At 38.1% G+C, this 20,988-nt stretch overlaps 1 protein-coding gene across 7 annotated transcripts in view; it reads right to left on the reverse strand.

Annotated features, from left to right (window-relative positions):
* Window positions 1–6,300: 6,300 nt before the first annotated feature.
* Window positions 6,301–20,988, reverse strand: part of MYSM1 (Myb like, SWIRM and MPN domains 1) — a 36,734-nt gene continuing 22,046 nt past the window's right edge. For 4 of the 7 annotated variants that reach the window (XM_036026174.1, XM_036026171.1, XM_028512889.2 and 1 more), the window contains 10 exons: window positions 20,157–20,234; window positions 19,216–19,304; window positions 17,599–17,653; window positions 17,203–17,253; window positions 16,448–16,522; window positions 15,642–15,830; window positions 14,560–14,692; window positions 12,595–12,700; window positions 12,359–12,416; window positions 6,301–11,297 (listed from right to left, as the gene is read on the reverse strand). In XM_036026174.1, coding sequence (XP_035882067.1) covers window positions 11,130–11,297; window positions 12,359–12,416; window positions 12,595–12,700; window positions 14,560–14,692; window positions 15,642–15,830; window positions 16,448–16,522; window positions 17,203–17,253; window positions 17,599–17,653; window positions 19,216–19,304; window positions 20,157–20,234 — 1,002 coding nt within the window. In that variant the 3' untranslated portion in view covers window positions 6,301–11,129. The remainder of the gene's footprint in view (window positions 11,298–12,358; window positions 12,417–12,594; window positions 12,701–14,559; window positions 14,693–15,641; window positions 15,831–16,447; window positions 16,523–17,202; window positions 17,254–17,598; window positions 17,654–19,215; window positions 19,305–20,156; window positions 20,235–20,988) is intronic. The other 3 variants (XM_036026172.1, XM_036026173.1, XM_036026175.1) reach the window with 3 other exon arrangements.

A 20,988-nucleotide genomic window follows, 5' to 3' on the forward strand; every position in this document is an offset into this window, starting at 1 on the left:
CGAGCAGAAGACACTGTCTACTAGTGGGAGCTGGGATTTGTGTGATGGCTCAGGAGGAAGGGTGGTTGTACCTCTAAACCATGGAAACCAGGAGAATCCTTTTCTTTTTCTTCTAGAGCAAAAAGAAAAAAGAAAAAAAGAAAAGAAAAGCCTTCCAGCTCCACAAAGGCCTGCTTCCAGTTTTGTGTTCTGGTTTTTGTCTTCTGTCCCCCTAAGGGAGTGAGGGACACTCCCTCCTGGGTGCAGAGAGGCAGGTATGTCGGAGCATGCTTATGCCCTCCATTTGGCCTTGGGCAAAGAAGCCGGCTGTGCTGACTCCCTGGGGGGTAAATATAGTACAGTTCAAGGGTTTCTCTCAAAGCAGAGGAAGGCCTCGGCCAAGTCTCAAGATGGTGCACCCACAGCCCCCATTTGCCTGACAGGAACAGCACTTGCCCAAAGAACCCAGAGCCCATCCCACTCTCTGACCTCACTGAGGCACCCTTGTTGTCTTGAACTGGATGCTACCTCATTGCCTGCTTTCCCATTCCAGGTGGTTTTCTCTGTGTGCAGGTGCCATGGGATAGAACACAAGGTGATGATGGACCAGAATGTTGGAGGGCCTTCTCCCCCAGCTCAGAGTGATTAACATGTCGGGATGGGGGTGGTAAAGCCCCAGATGTCTCATAACTATCCAAGTTATGGTGTGCTTTTTATTAGAAAGTGCAATTGTGCTTATTGTGTCGTAGTCTCATCTACCTTTGTGTTTGGGGAAACTGCCAGAGAATGCATCTTCTGGAGCGAGCTGCGCTTGCCAATCGGTGGATTCGTGTCTCTGGAGCTGTCTTGCATTTGCACTAATGAAGACATGCAGCTTCTCTGAGGCTCTGGGGGCCCCACCCAGACTCTGGGGTTCATTTTTCCTAATGAATGGGGCTGTCTCAGTTCTTTTCTCCGCCTTCTGGTAGGAAACAAAAAGTCTAACATCTCATTCTGATAGAACAGATTTTCCCCACCTCCCTCAAAAGATCTGCCTTCCATTCTTTCCGTTTCATTCATTTGATCATGCATTCATTCGTCAAACTGTAATTAAGTGCCTTTTCGATCTTTGTTAGGTCTTATATTAGCCACTGGGGATATGAAGTTTAAAAAGGCAGGGTCCATCCTCAGAAGTTCATGGTCCAGTGAAGGCAGCAGAGGAGTAAATAGACAAGTCAAAGCCAGTGTGACTGGGGCAGTAAGAATGGGTGGCAGAGGGGTTCAGCTGAAAGGCTCAAGCCCAGTCTTGGAGCGGAGTGGAGAGGCAAGGTAGGCCCCTGGGTAGGAGTGGTATTTGAATTTTGAAGGTGGCATAGACAGAAGACAGTGGTGGGAGCAGGCAATGTGTCTGTGCACAGGGAAAGGTGCATGTAGACCTGCAGGGGTGAGGCTGCATGTGTTTAGGTTCACTCAATAGGGTGGCATGTGTGCGTGTTTGTGTGTGTGTGTGTGTGTGTGTGTGTGTGTGTGTTAAGAGTGGGGAGGAGGATCCGCAAGAGGTGAGACTGGAGAATGGAAGCTGGTCTCCCAAGCTTCCATGTTGGACTTGGTGCAGAAAGTGTGGTGAGCACTTGGAGAATTTTAAGCAGAGAAGTGACATGCTTAGGTTTGTGCTTCATAAAAGCAATCTCTCTGGCTGCAGTGTAGAGGATGAGGGGAGAGGGGCACCTGTTAAAGGCAGAGAGATTAGTTACTTTTGAAAGTGTGAAGTGTTCCTGTGAGTTCACTTCTCTTGGGCTTGGCCATAATGGAAAGACAGAGAACCATGTTGGAGCAAAATTTCTATCCATAAAGTCCATTTCTTCTATTGTCTAGGTAACAGACTAACAAGCCCATGGCTTCATCTTCTGTGTTGGGGTACAGTGTGGTGCAGAACCTGGAGCACAGGATTTCTTTGCCCAGAGAAGGCGGAGAACCCCCAGAGGTGTAATCGAGGAGAACTGGCCATGGGAAGACTTTGACTCTACAATTTGGCCTTGATGTGGACAAGTCACTTCTATCTGGGTATCAGTTCTCACACCCCAAAGTGAGGATATTGAACTCGATTGTTCCTTAGGTCCTTCCCAGCTCTGAAACCAGTAACACAATAGTTTGGTGAACTGATCTGAAAATCATACAGGCCTCAGTTTGAATTGTCTCTGCCATTTCTGGCTGCATGACTTTGAATAAAGTACTTAAACACTCTAAGGCTAAATTTAAAATGGGGACAATAAAACCTCTTGCAAGGTTTTGTGGGGATTACATACTTACTATATGTAAGCATTTAGCACTGTACGTATCTATAAATGGATGGATGCTTTTCTTACAAAATAGCTTCAAAATGGAAAATGGCTAACCTGGAGAGACCATGAAATAAGAAAACTCACCCTTCAATCACACAATGTCAAGAAACTAGACAACTGAATGTTTTACAGTGTTTACAAATTCAGCCTTTTGTGCAATCTTTTCTGATTTTGTTAAACCACGTAGCGTGATGGGCTGAGACTATTGTCCTCATACACTGTGACAGAGCGCCCCCTACTGGCTTTAGATAATAACACTTCCATTAAGATGATTGAAGAACAAATGTAGCTTTGTGGATTTATAAGCAAACAGCAAGGATTTGGAGGTTTGTTAATCTTAGATAAAGCTAATAAAGCTTATCTTAGATAAAGCTAGTAAGGTGCCATTAATTACATCACTTGTAATAGTAATTCCTTAGTCAACTTTTTCATAAGTCATGCTCTGGGCATTTATTAGATCTTGCAGTTCTAAAAGACAAAATTACATTTTAAATGAAAACATAAATTAAACTGAACATTCGAATTGCACATAAAATCCCCAGATTAGTTCTTTACTTGGTGAAACTGAAAATAAATTGGAATCACTCAAAAGGGCAGTGCAATAGCAGGGCTGGAGGGTTTCTAGAGGTTACCTTGCTCCAGACTTGGCTGTGTGGAACGGGCAAGTTGCTTATTTCTATGGGCCTCAGTTTCCTCACATTAGAATATAGGACTCTAAGCATAGGTCCTTTCCAGCTCTGAGATTCTTTGATTTGGTGGGGGGAAATTATCCTCTTGTTTTTTTAATTTTAGGGCTCTGCCTCCAAAGAAACTTGCTATCAACTTTTCATTATAAGCTTGGGGTCTCACGCACAGAAGTTTAAAGCCCATTTGAAGATGAGTTTATAACATTTTACAAAACCAGCCCTAGCCAGCTCCAACAGAGAAGGCTAGTCACTAACAAAGGTTCATGTTCTCCTTCCATAGTGAAGAGTTTTGCAGAGAAGCAACTGCCCAGTTAGGACTCCATTAAACAGCCCCTCTTTGCATATGGGTGGAATCATATGACTCGTTCTTGACAAAGGGCTATGAGCAAAAACGATGTGTGTATTACTTCTAAGTCAAGATAGTGAAATATCAAGTGTATAATCCTCCATTCTTTCTCCTTCACCTTGTCCTTGAAAGGGTGACACTCAGGCTACTTGGAGTGACAAGATGGCAGAGCCACGTGAGAGGAACCTGGGTATCTGCATTATCTATTGGAGACTGTCTGCCCAGGACATCCACCCAATCAGAACACCTGCAATGGACTTTGTGTGAGCGAGAACTTTCACTGTGGTAAGGCACTAAGAATTAGGGGTGGTTTGTTATAGCAGCTAACTTTAATTATGCTGACATACTAACTCCATAAGCTGGAATCCAATTTGAGGCATTGTGTAAAAGCAAACTGATCTCATGAAAGCAAATCCTTTTTCCCCCTGGAAGGTGGGTGTGGGTGGGAGTAAGATTAGCCTACTCATTATGTCTTAAGAAAATAGTTGTTCTGGAAAAGGTCTTACCAAAATTTCCTTTAAACTATTAAATTCTGTTACATAAATGGAGTCTAATGTAGACAATTTTCTGGCTATTAAGGGGTATAAATGCCACAATTATTACTGAGCCATGTTTATCAGATATTTTGGAACAGAAAGCTCAGTAACCACTGGTGCCGATAGATAAAATAATCTAAGCATTTAACTTGCTTTCTGAAACTCTAATTCTACATTTTGAGGAAACCTTGTAAACGGGAGAAAGTGCAGGAGGAGTCACTGATTATATCCAGTAACAGGTATTTGTTACCAATAAGAAATTGTTTTTGAGCCCTGGCCAGGTGGCTCAGTTAGTTAGAGCATTGTCCCATGCACCAAAAGGCTGCACGTTTGATCTCGTCAGGGCACACACCTAAGTTGTGGGTTTGATCCCTGGTCAGGGCCTGTCCAGGAGGCAAGCAACCAATTTCTCTCTTGCATTGATGTTTCTCTTTCTCTCTCTGTAATTAATAAACATATCCTCAGTGAGAATTTTAAAAAACAGTTAAATTGATTTTGATTGCAGGAAAAACATGGAAGACAAAAGTTTTATTTGGCTGTATCTGCTGATACTGACAATATTTTAAGCTAGCATTGTACGGGAAGATAACTGAGAATCAGTGATGTAGAAACACATCAGTAACACTAAGAAAAACCCATTACAGTAAACACAGGATTGTGAGACAATGCTGGTCTGGAGCCACAGGCAGAGTATGATACTGGCTACGATCGGGAAATTATAGCAAATGCTTAGCAAGAACCCATAACAACTGTATAGAGAAACGAACGTCCAATGAAGCAAATACCTTGTGGAATTAGAATTCTTAAGTTTTCATTGTACTTGGCTACTTAAATCATCATTTAGGAGCTTGGGTTCAAATTGGTTCTGTAAATGAGATGTACACGGCTGTATTACTATGAGGAAAATTAACTTATATTGAAAAATGTTCTGCAGATATTAACCAAATTAAAAGGGTACATAGATCTTGATGTAGCAACTAAGCTCTTAAGTAATCTATTCAGAGAAATAGCAGCAGTGCACAAAAACAGGTCCATTTTGCACAGAAAAATGAGAACCTAAAGGTCAATTAAAAACTGATCAATTATGCAAATATGTACTACAGAATGTGCTAGGTACCTCTTGCAAATACATGTTTATATGCTGCTATGGAGTCCTCAATGAAGACAGAAATTAAAGATATATACATATGTGTATATGTATACATATACACATAGTCTGGAAAAAGTCCAGCCATTGTAAACACAATGAGAACAATTTGCATATCGATGTAACCTAGCAGCCAAGAGTGGACTGGAATGCGCAGGCATGAACAAGGACTTCACTGTACTGGTCTGTGGGGGTGGTAGCTGCCATTGACCACATGTGCCGTGTGGCTGTCACATTCAAAATGGCTGAGCGAGTAGAGCAACAAATCTGCATCAAAATTTGTTAAGCTTGAACGTTCCTGCATGGTAACCATTCAATGATTGAGAAGGCCACAGCTATTGGCAACTGGTGATTGGCAGCTTCATCATGACAATGCACCTGCTCATGCATCACATATCGTGCAGTTTTTTTGGCAAAACATCAAACCACCCAGGGGACCCAGCCCCCCTATAGCCCAGATTTGGTGCCTGCAACTTCTGGCTTTTCCCAAAACTAAAGTCACCTTTGAAAGGGAAGGTATTTCAGAACTTTGATAAGATTCAGGAAAATACAAGACAGCTGATGGTGACTGAGGTCCCAAGGTGCCTACTCTGAAGGAGATTGAGGTGTCATTGTCCTATGTACAATGTTTCTTGTACTTTCTTCAATAACTGTATTTTTCATAGCACATAGCTGGATACTTTACAGATGGACCTTGTGTTTGTGTGTGTGTAACGACCCTTTATTTAAAGACTAATGAGTTAATTCTGAGGTGAGATTTTTCTCTTTGTACCTTCTGTATCTTTAGTTGAGTAAAGGTGAATTATCTTCATAATTAACATCTTCACATAGTCTACCTACCCTCCTCTGGCCCCAAATTCGATTTCTCATTCCTCACCTCCATGGCCCCAGTGCTGGGTCACTTCTTTCTGGAACACCTTCCCCCACACATCACCTACCCAAACCCTTCCAGGCTATTTAAGGATGATCTCTTCCAAGAAATCAGTATCAGTGCTCACATTTTTGAGAAGCACTTCTCATTTGTCTAAACACCTATTATCCTTGAAGTCTTTTATAGGCACTTGTAATCAATTCCAGGTTGTGCCTTAGAGTCTTAGCTATCTATGTCAAGTTTTGTGTGTTTCCCACTTATTACGTAACAGGCTTCTCATGAGAAGAAACCAAGATTCATGTACCAGTGTGCCCCCTGCAACGCTCACGTAACAGATGCTCAAGCAAGGTATGCTGAAGTAATGGGACATTTCTGCCATTCAATGTGTATGCTGCTAATAAGTTAGAAAGAGTCAAAATTATTTACTGCTTTATTTTCAAAACTTTATATAGAATCTTCAGAATGTTTCCCTTTAATTTTTACGAGATAAATCCCAAAGTTTAAAATCATATATTTTATAATATGTCACAGTTAATTATAGGGAGGAGAGTTCAATCATTTTGAGAAAAAGCTTTCATAATTGTATGAACATTAATATCCACAATATTCCTTAATACAGATATAGACAACATGGTATCATATTTAAATGTACAAAATAGCTTAACTCATATTTTGTTACACAACATTCAAAAATTCAAATAAAAAGAAATCTACAAACACTGATAACATTTGGGGAAACCAGCAACAGGTTTATCAATAATCACAGTAAACTTATACAAAATATACAATGTACATGTCAATTCATAAATTTAAAGATATATTTAAGTAATCTACTTAAGTCATGCTAGAATCTAAATATTATTTTATAATTAATAGGTTGAAAAAATATTGTTGTACCCCATGAAACAGGAATACAAACTATGAAATTATATTTAACATCCTTCTTAATTCCTAAGAGACTACTTTAGGAAACCTCAAAGATAGCAAATCAGGCATTTCCCCCTGAAATTACAGTCCTTATGAATGTATTCATAAATATATTCAAAGGAAGAAAATAAAAACAAGAAGATATCAAGAGTTAATTAACTGGGGCTGGGAGGAACCATACTTCTCCATCTTGTTCTAGAAAGGATTTAAAGTGACTTAAAGATTAGAAAAATATCAGAAACCACAAATTACAGTTCAAATGAGAGGGGATGAAGGGGAGGGAGGGAGAGGGGTGAGAGGGTGAGAAAGAGAGAGAATCGTTTGGAGAAACGGCATACATAAAACCATTTAGGAAAAGGTTTTTCTTTTCTTAAATTCCTAAGAAAAGGAATTAAATATGTTACATTATTCTTCACAGTGACTTTCTGGAAACACTGCAAAATCTGGTATTAATTTGTAAGATAATTATTAAACTCCTGGTAAACTGGAGAGCAGATCAAATTTGTTTAATTTGTACATTAACCCTGATGGAAGGGATGGTAAAAATGTATGTGCTTTTCTTCTTTGTGCTTGAGTGAAGTAAGTTTTCCTTACTGCTCTAGTGTGACTCCAGAGTTAGACTCTAGCCATTGGTAGAAGTGTAAATAAAAAATAAAAAGTAAAAAATAAAAAAATTGAGTATCCTGACTTAATTCCTACTGAGAAATCTGTCAACTGGACATCTGCTGATGACCTGAGGACAGGGAGCTACATTTCAGGTGTTTAGGTGTCATACGGTTCTTACACAGGTACAAGGCAAAGCATCGATCCCAGGGCATCCTGACTATCAGTTCCTTCAGGTCCTACAGCTCACCTTGTTAGGGGCAGCAAGACACACAGGAAGCTGCTCAGGTTCGCACACTGAAGCCAGTCTCTTCTGCTGCCCAGAGAGCTATAGAAGCTCTGGTCCCACTTCCAGGCTGCCCATCACAGACCTCACCCCACTCCTATGAGGAGGAAAATTACAGAGAGAAGGCTGGGGCAGCATTAATCAGCTTCTGGGAAATACTAATGGGTGTGTTCATCTCTGTTCTTCAGGTCCTACTTTCAACAAATGATAGAATGAATGACCTTAGGCTTACATTGTAAGAAGCAGAGCAAGTGGGGATGAAAAAAGGGCTTGACAGAAATGAAGGGAGAAAAATTGGTAGGATATATTGATGAGTTTTGAAACTACAGACTAAGGATCGGAACAAAAATGTCTACCTGAAAATTAAAACTACCTGCTGCTGCATATCTCTTTTTTGAGGATGAACGGTCCCAGCAGTACTGCTGAGTTTCAGAACTATGTTCACGTCTGAAGACTGAAGGCTGCGGGACCTCTTGTGTCTTTGGCTGGGGTGACTAAGCTACACTATGGTTTATGAGACGGGTTTTGCAGGGGACCGTCAGTGACTGACATTTTTTCTAAGGACAGCCTTCAGGGTCAATTCATCCAATTAGGCATCCTGCCTCAGGGCAATGAAAATGTTTTAATTTCCTTGAAATTCAGAAAAAAAAACTATTTTAGATTGAAGGACATATTTATAGATAATACTATATTCACTTTATACAAGTGCAATGATAATGTATTAATTTTCAATGGAAGAAGAGGTCCAAGAGGACAAGTGTCTAGCGCCCTGAACGTCATAATGAGGCTGTAAACACAGGGCCTAGGGCCCCGGCTAGAACAATGGAGAGGAAAGGAGAGTCTGATTTTGCTGATCCTGTTCCACTGATTTTCCCTTGTTTGAATGTTACCTCAGGATTAGATTTCCCCATCTCCCATACTGTAAACATCACAAGAGGTAGGTTTCCCTTTGAGATCCTGCCTCCTGAACTGACCACGCTGCCATTCCGTTTTAGACTTCCTCAGAGTTTCCCCTAGGACCTGCCGGCTTCAACTCCCCTCAGTAGCCCAGAGTTGGCAGTGACAGAAATGTGGGCGCCTGCAGTTTCAAAACTAGTTCAATATGCTAAGAGAAGAAAAGGCAGCAGAGAGAACTAAGGAGGAGGGGAGCAGATATCACAGCTTTTAATGTCCTACACTTACACGGGGGAAGGATTTATACTAAAACGTTTTCTAGATAGTAGGATTGAGATATTTTTATGCTTCTGTCTTTAAAAAACATTTTATTTTAAAAATTGTGCTTTTAAAGCTTTAAATTGAGAATTACCATCTTTGAGCTCCTCAGAGTATGGCTTAGTAAATATAGTTAACCACTGGCATACAGGGGACCCAGGTTTAAGTACAGAACTTCTAACAATTTCCACGTTTCCACTATTTCCCATCACTCAAACTTATCAATATCATAGGGAAATTTCAATCACAAAAGCTAGTTAATAACATTTTCTAGGATCTGTTTCCAATGTATAATGAAGAAAATATGTCAAAAGGAAGAGTACAAAGAAATGAATTACTACCTTTTATAGAATCAGAGATTTTCTGCCCTTGGAAAGAAATACTACACACAAAATTTAGACCACTGAATTACAGATGAAGAACCCGAGGTCCAGACAGGTTATGTAGTTTTTTATCACTGTAACACAGCAAAGCTGGTAACAGAACTGGATAAGAACTCTCAGGCTTCCTGATTTTTGGTCTAGAGCTCTTATACCCCTGGTCCCACAAGTAACTGCTTTATAAGTTATGTTATGTTTTTTATCCTAAATGCATATAGAGAAATGGAAAATACTACCAGTTTTCTTTGAAAACATTTGCTAATCTGGGAACTGTACCATCTCAAAATACAAAGTCCCAGGTGAGTGGTCCAACAATTAGAATGAAATGTACGGATGCTAGAAAGATAACTGAGACCCCAGAGACACAAGATTTAGGTCCGAAGAAGGTAAGCTTATCCCCCAAAGTCACAAGGTTGAGTCCATACCCAGGTCATTTAAAACTAGCTCACTGAGCCTTCTAATACTGCCGTATTCTTCCTTGGCTATGGATTAATCAAAAAAGGTAAAAACACAGAATACCCAGATTAGATATAATAAACCTGTTATTAATAAGAATGCTTGGAGAATGGGTATAAATTAATTCAATGGTTAATAAACTACAATCTGTTAAGATAAGTCAGGCAGCATAATTGTTTTGACAATGTACCTAAATGTAATAAATCATAAATCTGTGTTTTGTTGTTTGAAAATGATGAAATATCTTTCAGTGTCTCAGGCTCATCCATCTGAAGATAAATTCTAATTATTTACAATTCTGTAGAGCAGGGGTTAGAGGATAATGGCCAGCAATGTGTTTTGTGAGGCTTATGAGTTAAGAATGATTTTACATTTTTAAAGGGTTGTAAAAAAATATGAAACCGGTCAGACAGAGACAGGGTGTGTCCTGCAAAGCCGAAGTTACTGACTGGCTGCCCCTTTACACAGTTTGCTGACTTCTGTTCCAGATTTAGAAAGTATATAAAACTGGGCTGCATATGTAGTATGTTGTGGAAGGCTTTGTTTTAAAATTAAATCTCTGATTTATTTAAGCTTTACTGCAATTTGCCTCTTTCTACTGATAGCAGGTAGTAGAAAATAACCTAGTTTGAGGGTGCTGATGACCTGTGCTGCAGTTAAGTGAGGTTTTATCATCTACACACTGATGTAAAGGGGCATACAATTGAAACTGATTATTTTATGCATCTGAAATCCATATAAAATGTTTCATATAACTGAGAAAATCACATATCCTGTAGTATTGTTGCTCTAAAATAAAATGGAAGCAAGTATCTATGATTAAAAAATCAGCAATTTGATTCTCTCATTTGGGTCTCTTCTCTGTTTTTCAGGTTTTTCCCTTATGCCTCCCCTGCCTCACACAGCATGTTGTTAGATTTACTAAATCAGTAGTTTTCAGCCATGTTAATTGCCTCAGGGACCACCCATCCATTTCTCATTTGCAACAATAAACACATCTCATCAAAACACACGGAAAGGACGGGAGAGATAGAAAAAATGGAATGTCTAGTTGGAGGAGAAATAAAAACCAGAGGCAGATCTCACTCATCAACCCAGAGACAACAGTGAAGCGGGCGGTCCTTCAGCGCCCGCTGCACCGCCCACTGGCCACCACGTGCAGGACTGGGTGCAGCGGCGGGCCACAGTGGCCCGCGCTGCCTGCAAACAGGTCCCTTCTTCTTTTTAATCACGTGGTTTATGTGGCAAAGTTCAGATTTTGTGAATTAGAGAAAAAACATCAAAGCTGTGCTACTGCTAACTAAATTACAATAATTTCAAGGTTATACATGACAGTAGGATCTATTGTGTCAAGATTAAAATGTCATACTTTGAAATCATTACAGCAACAATTCCTTCGAACCCACAGCACAGTTCTCTTCAGCTTCTCCGTTCCCCTGCTTGCTTTTATAACTGGAAAGAAATAAATTTTCTATTTGAGTCAAGAATTCTTCAGCAATGAAGCGATTTGTCACTTTGCTTAGAGTTTTCCTCAGACACTCCAAAAGCTAGATGAAAAGAAAAGTTTTATATTTTAACACATGAAAAGTACAAGAAGGCTTATATTTTTCTAGTGCACAAATGAGAAACATTCTTTTTAAATATGGCTGAAGGTAAACTTGAGTGCAATAACTGTATAGCTGGAGTATAGGAAGCCACTGCTGGATGCTTAGGTTAGTTCCTTTATGATTTATGTAAGGAAACAAAGCTGAGATTGCATAAGCATGTGATGCTTTCTACTTGGGACAAATTTGTGACTGTGCTCCTTTTTTCAAGTAGTTACATTTACAAAGTAAAAGATTTTGTAGGATAAAAAAAATCTCTCTATATATAAACACAGGACTCTACCATTTCAAAATTAGGATGCTAGGGTCTATTTATTTCCTGGGAAATGTGCACATTAATCTTCCAACCAAACAAAGATAAAGTGGCTATAATAGAAGGGAGTAAAATATTAAAAAGAAACTTGGTATGTTTATACTTTCTCTTTCCAAATGCTACAGAGAGAGAGAGAGAGAGAGAGAGAGAGAGAGAGAGAGAGAGAGAGAGAGAGAGAGGGAGAGAGGGAGAGAGGGAGAGAGAGAAAGAAATGTTGCCAGCCTAGTGGTCTTAACTCACTATACTCAAACAAAACTAGAAATGAAATAAAAGAATTCAGGAGTGTTATTTCCTACTAGAAGGTAAGGTGATCATTTAAATTTAATTGTTAGATTTATAATACCATTCTTAAAAATGATCAATTGTTAAAGCTAAATGGAAACACGGTGCTTTTGAGTTCAATAAAATGAGAAAAATGTTCTCCATTGTGTACAATAATAATCTGCTAAGAAATTTATCAGCCAATACTGACAAATTTATTCTAAAATAGTATTATTTCTATACGCAAGTGCAGGCAACAAAACAGATAACTAATTATCTCCTAGAAATTAATTTTAAAAAGAAAAAAGGCAATAAAAGAAATAAACAGAAAATGTATCCACAAAGCATTAGGCATCATGGGAAAACACAACGAGATGAATAGCCTTAGAATCTGTGAACAAAGGAACCAATTAAAATGAAGGCAGCTTACTTTTTGCAAACAAGTCAGGTCAGAATCCCGGCGAAAGATTTTATCCATAGGGACACTGCTGTTGGAGGGAACAGGAAAACAAACTGATGAAACAAATACTATAAACTAATCAGTTCTGCAATAAACTACCCCTGATGCCATACATCACAATTTTATATTTAACTTGGGTTTTCTCTAAAACAATTTAATGAGAAACTCTAGAGATGTGCAACCACATCTCAAACCACAGCACATACCTACGGGAAAGCCTGTATTTTTCTATTATCCATCTTGTCTTTTCAAACACTAATCCCCACTGAGGTTCTTCTAACATCTGTTGTACTTCAAATTTGTAAGGTAAACCTATAAAAGCATAGAGAAGCATACTGTCATCAACTATTTCTTAAATCTCTAATCTCCTTTTAATTACTTAAAATTCCCTTCAGTCTTTCCACAACCACTACTTGGCAAACCAGCTGAACAGCACTTTAACATAGTGGGAGTTAATTAAATATTTATAGCCTGCCTCACCTTGGTTCACCAAGCATATTAATGCCAAGCAATTAATAATAACAATAATAAACAAACGTGAAAGTGTCATTTGTGTGACAATTCTATGTAAGAGGCTATGGGAAGTAAAATGATCACATAATTTACTATGCAAACTAAGAGACTTTTTGAGTAAATGGGGGCACTATTAATAATTGAGGCAAAACGACAGGCTTAAATTGAGACTGACCTAATCAAACCAAGACATATTCCATTCTAGTGATTTTTTAAAACATGGGTTATTAAGGTTTACAACGATGTTATAAGGTAGGCAGCATTATTCCTATTTAACAGATGAGAAAACTGAGGCTGAAACAGGTTAAATGGTCACATGTGGCTTGTAGCTACTGTATTGAACAGCATCAGAGTTCACGCCCATACCCTAGCAGATTGAGATTAAGAAATTATATTTAAATTGGGAACAAGTGAATTGTGGTTCCTTCTTCTGTAACTTTTCTATAAAATTATACTTGCTAAAGAATGATGTATATATGTGCTATGGGCATTCTGAACTAAAGTTAATGTCAGCAGTATTCATTCAACAAAAATCTACAGAGTGGAGATCATTTCCTAGGTGGAAGGCAACTACTTAAGTACTTCTAGAGATACACTGACAAAGAAGACAGCCCCTGCTCTTTGGGGTGCACAGTTTAGTGAGCTATGCCAAACAGATAAATGCCCATTTACCAAGACAAATTACCAGGACAAAGTGGCCATGAAGACAGGAAGTAAGTACAGCAGATACACAAAGAACAGAGCAACTAATAGTAAATGACAAGGAGGTAGTGCTGGAAAATCTTTATCAAAGAGAGGGCAGCTGAGTGACATCATTAGGAATAAAGAGAAATTAACTTAATGAATGTTCACTTGGCACCTACTTTATGCTAGGCTTGTGTTAGAATCTGAGGATAGAAAAATGAATATAATGTAATAACATCTATCGTCAAGGAGCTCATGAGCTAATGGGGAAGAGTACAATGTGCAGTGAGTAACAGTATGCAGAGAGGACAGTAAACTAGAGCAGTGGTAGAAAGGCTAAAGAAGAGAGAACAAACATCCTAAAGATGACAACTGTTTCTCCCAATCACCTCCCTTCTATCCACTCTTCCGTTCTCTAGGCTGCTACACTAATTCCCAGCCAGAGTTGACTGGACCACAAGTAGACATAAATCCCAAAGGAGCCAAGTCATATGATGAGCTAAACCAACAAAATTCTTCATGGAATAGAATGGAAGCTAAAAGACAAAAAAAAAACAGGCACTGTGAAGCCTAAACTAAGAGGCCATGGAGAGCCTGATAGTTGGGTAGTCATTTTCTTTTTCTCTTTTCACCGGTATGCCCTCTTAGGGAAGCCAGCCTGCATTGATATCGCTTACTGCAGTGTCTTCAGTACCTCACACGCACACTGCTTGGCCACAACTCCTTTCCACACTCTCACTTTGTCCAGTGGCCATAGTAACACAGCAGGGACTCGAACCTCGAAGGATATCATAAAAGGGAATAGGGCAGGGGGTTGGGAGGAGGGGCTGCACTGTGTGGCATGCAAATAGTGACTGCCCAGTCAAGGCACAAACTCTTCCATAGAATAGTTCTGTAAAGCTGTGAATTCTTTGATTTGTAAGATTCCAAGACATGATGACAGAAATGGGGTGAAGTTTTTGTTGGAAACTTACGGTAAGAGCCATCTGGGCTAATTTCATCACTTATAACCAGGCAGGTAATCTGGGAATAAGGTAAAGGATTGTTTCGATTATAGGGACTAATAATCATTCCAATGAACTTTGCACCACCTCTGGAGAAGTAACTCTACAATGAAAAGTACAGTATAATTAGTTCAACAACATAAATTTAAAAGTCAATGTTTATCCATACCAACATTCTAAACAGCTAATGGAGAAAGAAGGAACAAAAAGGTGTGTTAAAGTTTCACATACAAATAGCAACTAAATGAAATGTCTTATATACTCATTCCACACTCTAAATTTTTCAGGCCAAAATGTGTTCAACCCAAACTTAAAAATAAATCTGTATTTGCTATGAATATATTTACTAATTATACTCATAATCCATCAACTACAATCTTTCTCAATATGTTAATAATTTACAAACAGATGCCTACAGTAAAAACAGTCACATATCAAACATAAAATTGCAGAATAAAACAAAACTATTTCTCACAGATGCAAAATATATCTTATATTTCTGATTATTTCAATTATTCCCACTCCTTGTCCTAATTGTTCCCATCAATTTTTAAAGGCTCTGGGAACAATTATCATTGTTACTTTGATGGTTTATCTGCATGAAATAGGAAGCTGATTTCCAAATTTTTAAATAAACATGTATTACTCTTGTAATCAGAAAAAATGCAAGTTATTTAAAAACTCCAGATGTAAAGCTTATCAAAAATACAACACTTTGGCTCTGGCTGGCATAGCTCGTGGATTGAGCGTGGGCTGCGAACCAAAGGGTCGCTGGTTCGATTCCCAGTCAGGGCACATGCCTGGGTTGTAGGCCAGGTCCCCATTGGGAGCCACGTGAGAGGCAAGCACACACTGATGTTTCTCTCCCTTTCTTTCTCCCTCCCTTCCCTTCTCACTAAAAATAAATAAATAAGAATCTTAAAAAAAAGAAATAACAGAAATACAACACTTCGATAGAAATGTTCAAAGTACTTTTATGTAATAGAAGTAATGAGAGGGAGAGAATGTGCAATCATTTACAGCATACATATGCGTAAGACCTAGAAACACACCTGGTATTTGGCTTGAGTATCAATATCTCGTAGGGAAGGATTAGGATCGAAGGCAGGATGAGAATGATACCATCCAATGACACTGTAGCCTCTCACAGCCAAGGTCTCCGAGGCCTGTGTTTGGGAGACAGGGTCCATCTCACACTGCAGCCCTGTACTCAGACTGTTACATGGCTCTGCTGCACAGACCTATAAAGGATTGATCCTTGTATGATTACACTGAAATTCTGTTAATCCTATTATACTTTAATGTTTTAGTTCTTTCATATAAACATACAGAAACGTTTTAAAGCCTAGCCTTTTATTTGATTATATCACAGGAAGCTTTTAACTTGCAAATGAATCATACTCCAAAAGTGTGTGGATCCACTTTGTACTTAAACAAGGTCATAACAATTGTTAATTTTCCAGGTCAGTCCATGTAATACCTATATAAACATACTCTTTCAATGGCCTCTATTACTTATGATAATAATTTCAACAGAATGATGCAAACCAAGTTTCAACTACAAGGTTAGCACATGGTTCCTGGCCTCATAGGAGTTGTAGCTTTTCACTGGTGAAGGCAAGTGTGGAACAAAGGCCTGGCAGTGTTTCCCCTTTCTCAATGGCAAAAGGACACAGGTGTTCAATATACGGAATGTTAAGTCACTTATGGGAATATGTAATTTTCCATATTTGCATGTTCTCATTGGTATCATAGGTGAAGCCTATATTTTAATTATACCCACTGCTAACTATAAAAACATTTGGTCTGGAAGCAGGACAAAATACTTTTAAAATCTTTAAAACTGATGAGAACTTACTTCAACTATCTTATCAACTTCTGAGTATCTTCCTCCTAACAGACCAATCACTTCTGCCATAGACACATGAGCATGCTGAAAAAAATACAAGATAGACTTAGCCCCAATAAACCACCTGACAAAAAAATCAGAATAAAACTCACTTATCAAGTCTGGTAATTATGCTTTTTTAATATAAAGTAGCATGTGAGAGGAACTAGATGCTAGGCTCAGGGCATAGTCTTAAGATTTCAGACCTATATTCCCTCCTGGCTGAGAAGCTTTGAACCCAGCATTCAAACAATGATGCCACTTCTTCACTTACAAAACAAAGGTACCATCAGCTTTCCCTATTCAGGAGAGATATAAAGATACAAAGTAAAAAAATCACTCTAGAAACTCTTATAGGAAAAGACCATAAAAAAACCACACAACTATGGAGTTCTCAGTAGTTCAGTGCAAACCAGGAAACTCCGAATAATGAGTTGTGTTTTGTTATCTAGAAGGCAGCAGACAAAGGATACTAGGAAATAAAAGTAGGGTTAATGATGACAAACAGTCTGCAAAAACTCACATTAATTTATTTGCTCTAAAATATGGAAACATGCAATTGTTTGGCTTTTCTCCAAAAGAAAAGACTTATTTTTAGATTCCTTGTAAAAGAGGATAGTTAAGATCCAAAATACAGGTCTTCCATACTCTCTCTTATTCCTGCAATAAAAATACACAAGAATAGAAATCAGAATAACTAAGTAAACACGATAGATTATCCTTACCAAATCCATTATTAAAAGTGCTTCTGAAGCCACTTTCACCTGAAATGGCTCCTGAAATATAAAAAAAACAAAAAAACAAAAAAAATGGGGGAGCATAAAAATAGAGATTTTGTTCTCCCTAACTGGAATGTCCTTCCCCTTTCTCCATTACCTATCATACCTAAATCACCACCAACCAAAGCTCAGTGAGAATCAAACTTCAAAAAAATACTGTTTAAAACCCTAGCCTAGAGCAATTCCCTCTCCTTTTCCATCTATACCACTCATCTGACCCCTAATACACCCTGCCTTGCCCATTATTTCACATATAAATGCCTTGCACATACTGAAAAAGAAGTATTTTATATCTAACAGGAGGGCATTGTTTATGGTCATTCAGTGATGCATAAGTAGTACCTGCTTTTCTTCACTGAAAAAATTACAAGGTATCAGTTGGAAGGGATCAAATGAGCTGAAAAAGAAAAAAATATTTATTTCTAATATAATCTCAACAAGATTAGGAAAATAACATTTATTCACAAATTTGAAAATGTGTATCAAAAATCTAAACCTACTGCCTGAGAGAAAAATATTAAATGAGGAGAAATTCTTAAAACTGTCAATACAGCTGCTGGAAAGCAGCACTGCTCTTTTGGACTTGATGTTTTAGAAATGGGGGAGGGGCGGAAAGACAGGACCTTGGGAAGAAAGTAATTCTGTTGTCTAAACTTCTTTTAATGCCCAAAAAGAGAACATTAAAAATGGTCACATGTGTCCTACGCTGAAATCAGATTTCAAAAAGTTCAATGAAGATGTAACCAATTCCCTGACATAAGACCTGAAAGAAATGTCAAGAAAGATGGAAATTTCTCGAAAATATTTCTGTCAGTACAATAATATGGTCAGCATAGAGTAGGGACTCAATAAGTATTTGTTGAATGAATAAATGACGAACAGTTCTGCTAAAGAAATTATGGAAAGAAATACACAGAAAGTTCTATAATAAAGTCATTATTTTAAAATGAAAAGGGAACAGGGCCACTTAAATAAAAGAGGGGAACAGGGCCACTTAAGCAAGTGCTTAGATAGCAAAAGCACATGTTAATAAATCTATGAGAAATGTTAGAAAGGCATTGACTAGTAAAGAATTGAGGTTTGAGGGATATAGTAAGAATAAAAAGGTTTTTTAGGCTATGTTCAGAGAAAACAAACAAACAAGGAATATATTTATATTAACACAACTGAAAAAGGGCAGAACAATTTAGTTCCTGCTCTACCTGAGACTGTTAGCTCCAGGAGAACACACACCTTGTTTGCTGACTACTATATTCCAGGGGCCTAGAACAGTGCCTGACATATTGTAGGCATTCAAAAAAAACATTTGTTGAATAAAGGAGAAAGATTTTTCAAATTAGAAAGTGTTTCATCAACACAAATAAAAAGAAACTAAAGGCCAGGATAGATGAGCAAATAGCAAGAAAGCATATGCATCCGAGAGCACTGAAGCACTGTGACCTGAAACCACTGTCAATGTCGGCTGAGGAGCTGCAGAGAATGGGAAAATTGGAGGCCTTGGCATAGGCAACTGTTGGGCTTGTTTCCAAACACAATATAAGCAGATTTTAGAAACAGAAGCATCAGATGTTGCATATAGAATAATTCTAGATAAGATTTTAAAACGGCTGATTGGTAAGCCTTTAGCAAGTGAAGAGGTGATTACTAATAATAATAATGGGTTCATGTAAGTATGAGCTACCTGTTCATAATGCCTGAGTTATATTAAATGACCATCCATCATAAACGAGGCCCCTGTGCAACACAGCTTACCTCCTATATTCACTGAACCTGAAAAAATTTAAAACTTGTGCTCAAGGTACTCCAAATTCATAATCAGTGAAATAAAAAAAATTCAAAAACTTTACCTGTATTTTTAAACTTAATGTAAACATTATAATGCAAGCTATTTCAAATATTTTTCTAATATTTTCTAATCATTTATAAGTTAAAGAATCACATTTATATAGTTAATTATACCTTTTTGTTGGTCTTTGCACTTTTGAAGATTTAATAGGTTTGCATTTTTCCTCTTCTCTTCTTCTTGCCAACTCCTCAGCAGAGAGATGCTAAAATATAAAACACTACTTGATCAAAAGTCCATCAACCAACCACTAATAAGTAGAATTAATAAAAATACTCCTTTAAAGTCACACTTAAGGGCATGTGAGAACAAGACGAAGTTGACAGTAAGTCTCCACCTGCAGACACTGCCGGTGACTAGGACTTGGCAATGGGCGCGCGCTCTGCTCGACTCTATGTGTATAACCCCTCTCTGGGTTTTACTTGCTTGTGACTCTATTGGCTTATTGGGGAGGGCTCCCCTAATAAACCTGGCATTGTGTAAAGACACAAATACACGTGAGTGGCTCCTTTTGGGGATGCTCCCTTGCTCATGACACCATTCTACTATACTAGTCGTTCTCAAACAAATTATACATGTAGAATGCATGTAAGTATATGTGTTACACACACATTCACTGCCAATTTTCTTTTTAGGACCACAGTTTTTATTTGTGGAAATGATACTTCAATATTTGTATTATGTCTAATGCTTGGGACAATATCTTAGTTGGCATTATCAGAATGTCATTCAACAATGTTTACTGAAATGAACTGGGCATACCAACTTTCTGGCACCTGTGAAGATATTCTTCAGGGAGAGAACAGAATGTAGAAACAGATAATCAAAGTTCTGAAAATGAGCCAACTAGGGGTTCTGAAAACTTCTAGCTAACTGAACCACCATGTCTTCTACTTTGTTGTTTATCAATGACTTCTGGACAAAAGAATTAATATGGAAATAAGAGAGATATATGTATACATGTTCAAAAAGTGTAATATTTGTGATATTAAGTTATCCAAATATGTACTGACAAAACAACTTTCACTAATCAGCCATTTAAGAAAGCCAAAGTTACCTCAAACGTTTGTCCTTCTAAGTCTTTTGCATCACACCAATTTCCCCATGGGTCTCGGACCCTACGTCTCCTTGTGCGCTGTGATGAGATTAAAATAAAGCAAAAGGTAATGAGATTAACTTGGAGAAATCACAACATATTAATATATAAAATCAAAACGATAATTTTCTAAAAAACTTCTCCATTTAAATAATATTAATCCCTGATCAGCAGTGCCTGACTGAATTTTACTTCATTAATTTATGTTCAATAGCTAGCACTCTGCTCAGAAAAAAATCAGTGATTATTTTCAGTATTCTACTTGGATATCTTTAATTTTCATTTCTTTTCACCATGTAGGAGATAAAACACTCGGACAAAAATATTTTTTAAGACCAAAAAGAGCCACCAAGAAAATGATTTCCCGTTCATTAACTTGTGGTAGAAAACTTGAAAGAACACACAGCAAAAGGTAAACTATTGACAACTAAAAGCAAAATAGTTACTTCTCAGCCTCAAGAGGGAAAAGATGCTTAGTTAACACAAACAGTAAAAAATTACAAAGTTCGATAACAGCATTACTAATATCCAGTTTTGCAAACCTCAGTTCTAACCCCTTAAATGGACTACCTGTCAGAGGCCACTGTCTAACTAGCACCATCTCCACCAACTGTATTTGCAAACACCCTTTCTTAGAGCATGTCTAGTAAGAAGTACAAATAGGCTGTTCCAGAATAGCCGCGGGGATGTACAGTACAGTACAGGAAAGAGGGCAGCTGGAGAACTTACACCCATGACACGTGCACATGAACAAGGGTGGGGGGACTTCCTAAGGGAGTAGGGGTGCTGGGTG

Source organism: Phyllostomus discolor, chromosome 5 (genome assembly GCF_004126475.2).
Source record: "Phyllostomus discolor isolate MPI-MPIP mPhyDis1 chromosome 5, mPhyDis1.pri.v3, whole genome shotgun sequence".
NCBI lineage: Eukaryota > Metazoa > Chordata > Mammalia > Chiroptera > Phyllostomidae > Phyllostomus > Phyllostomus discolor.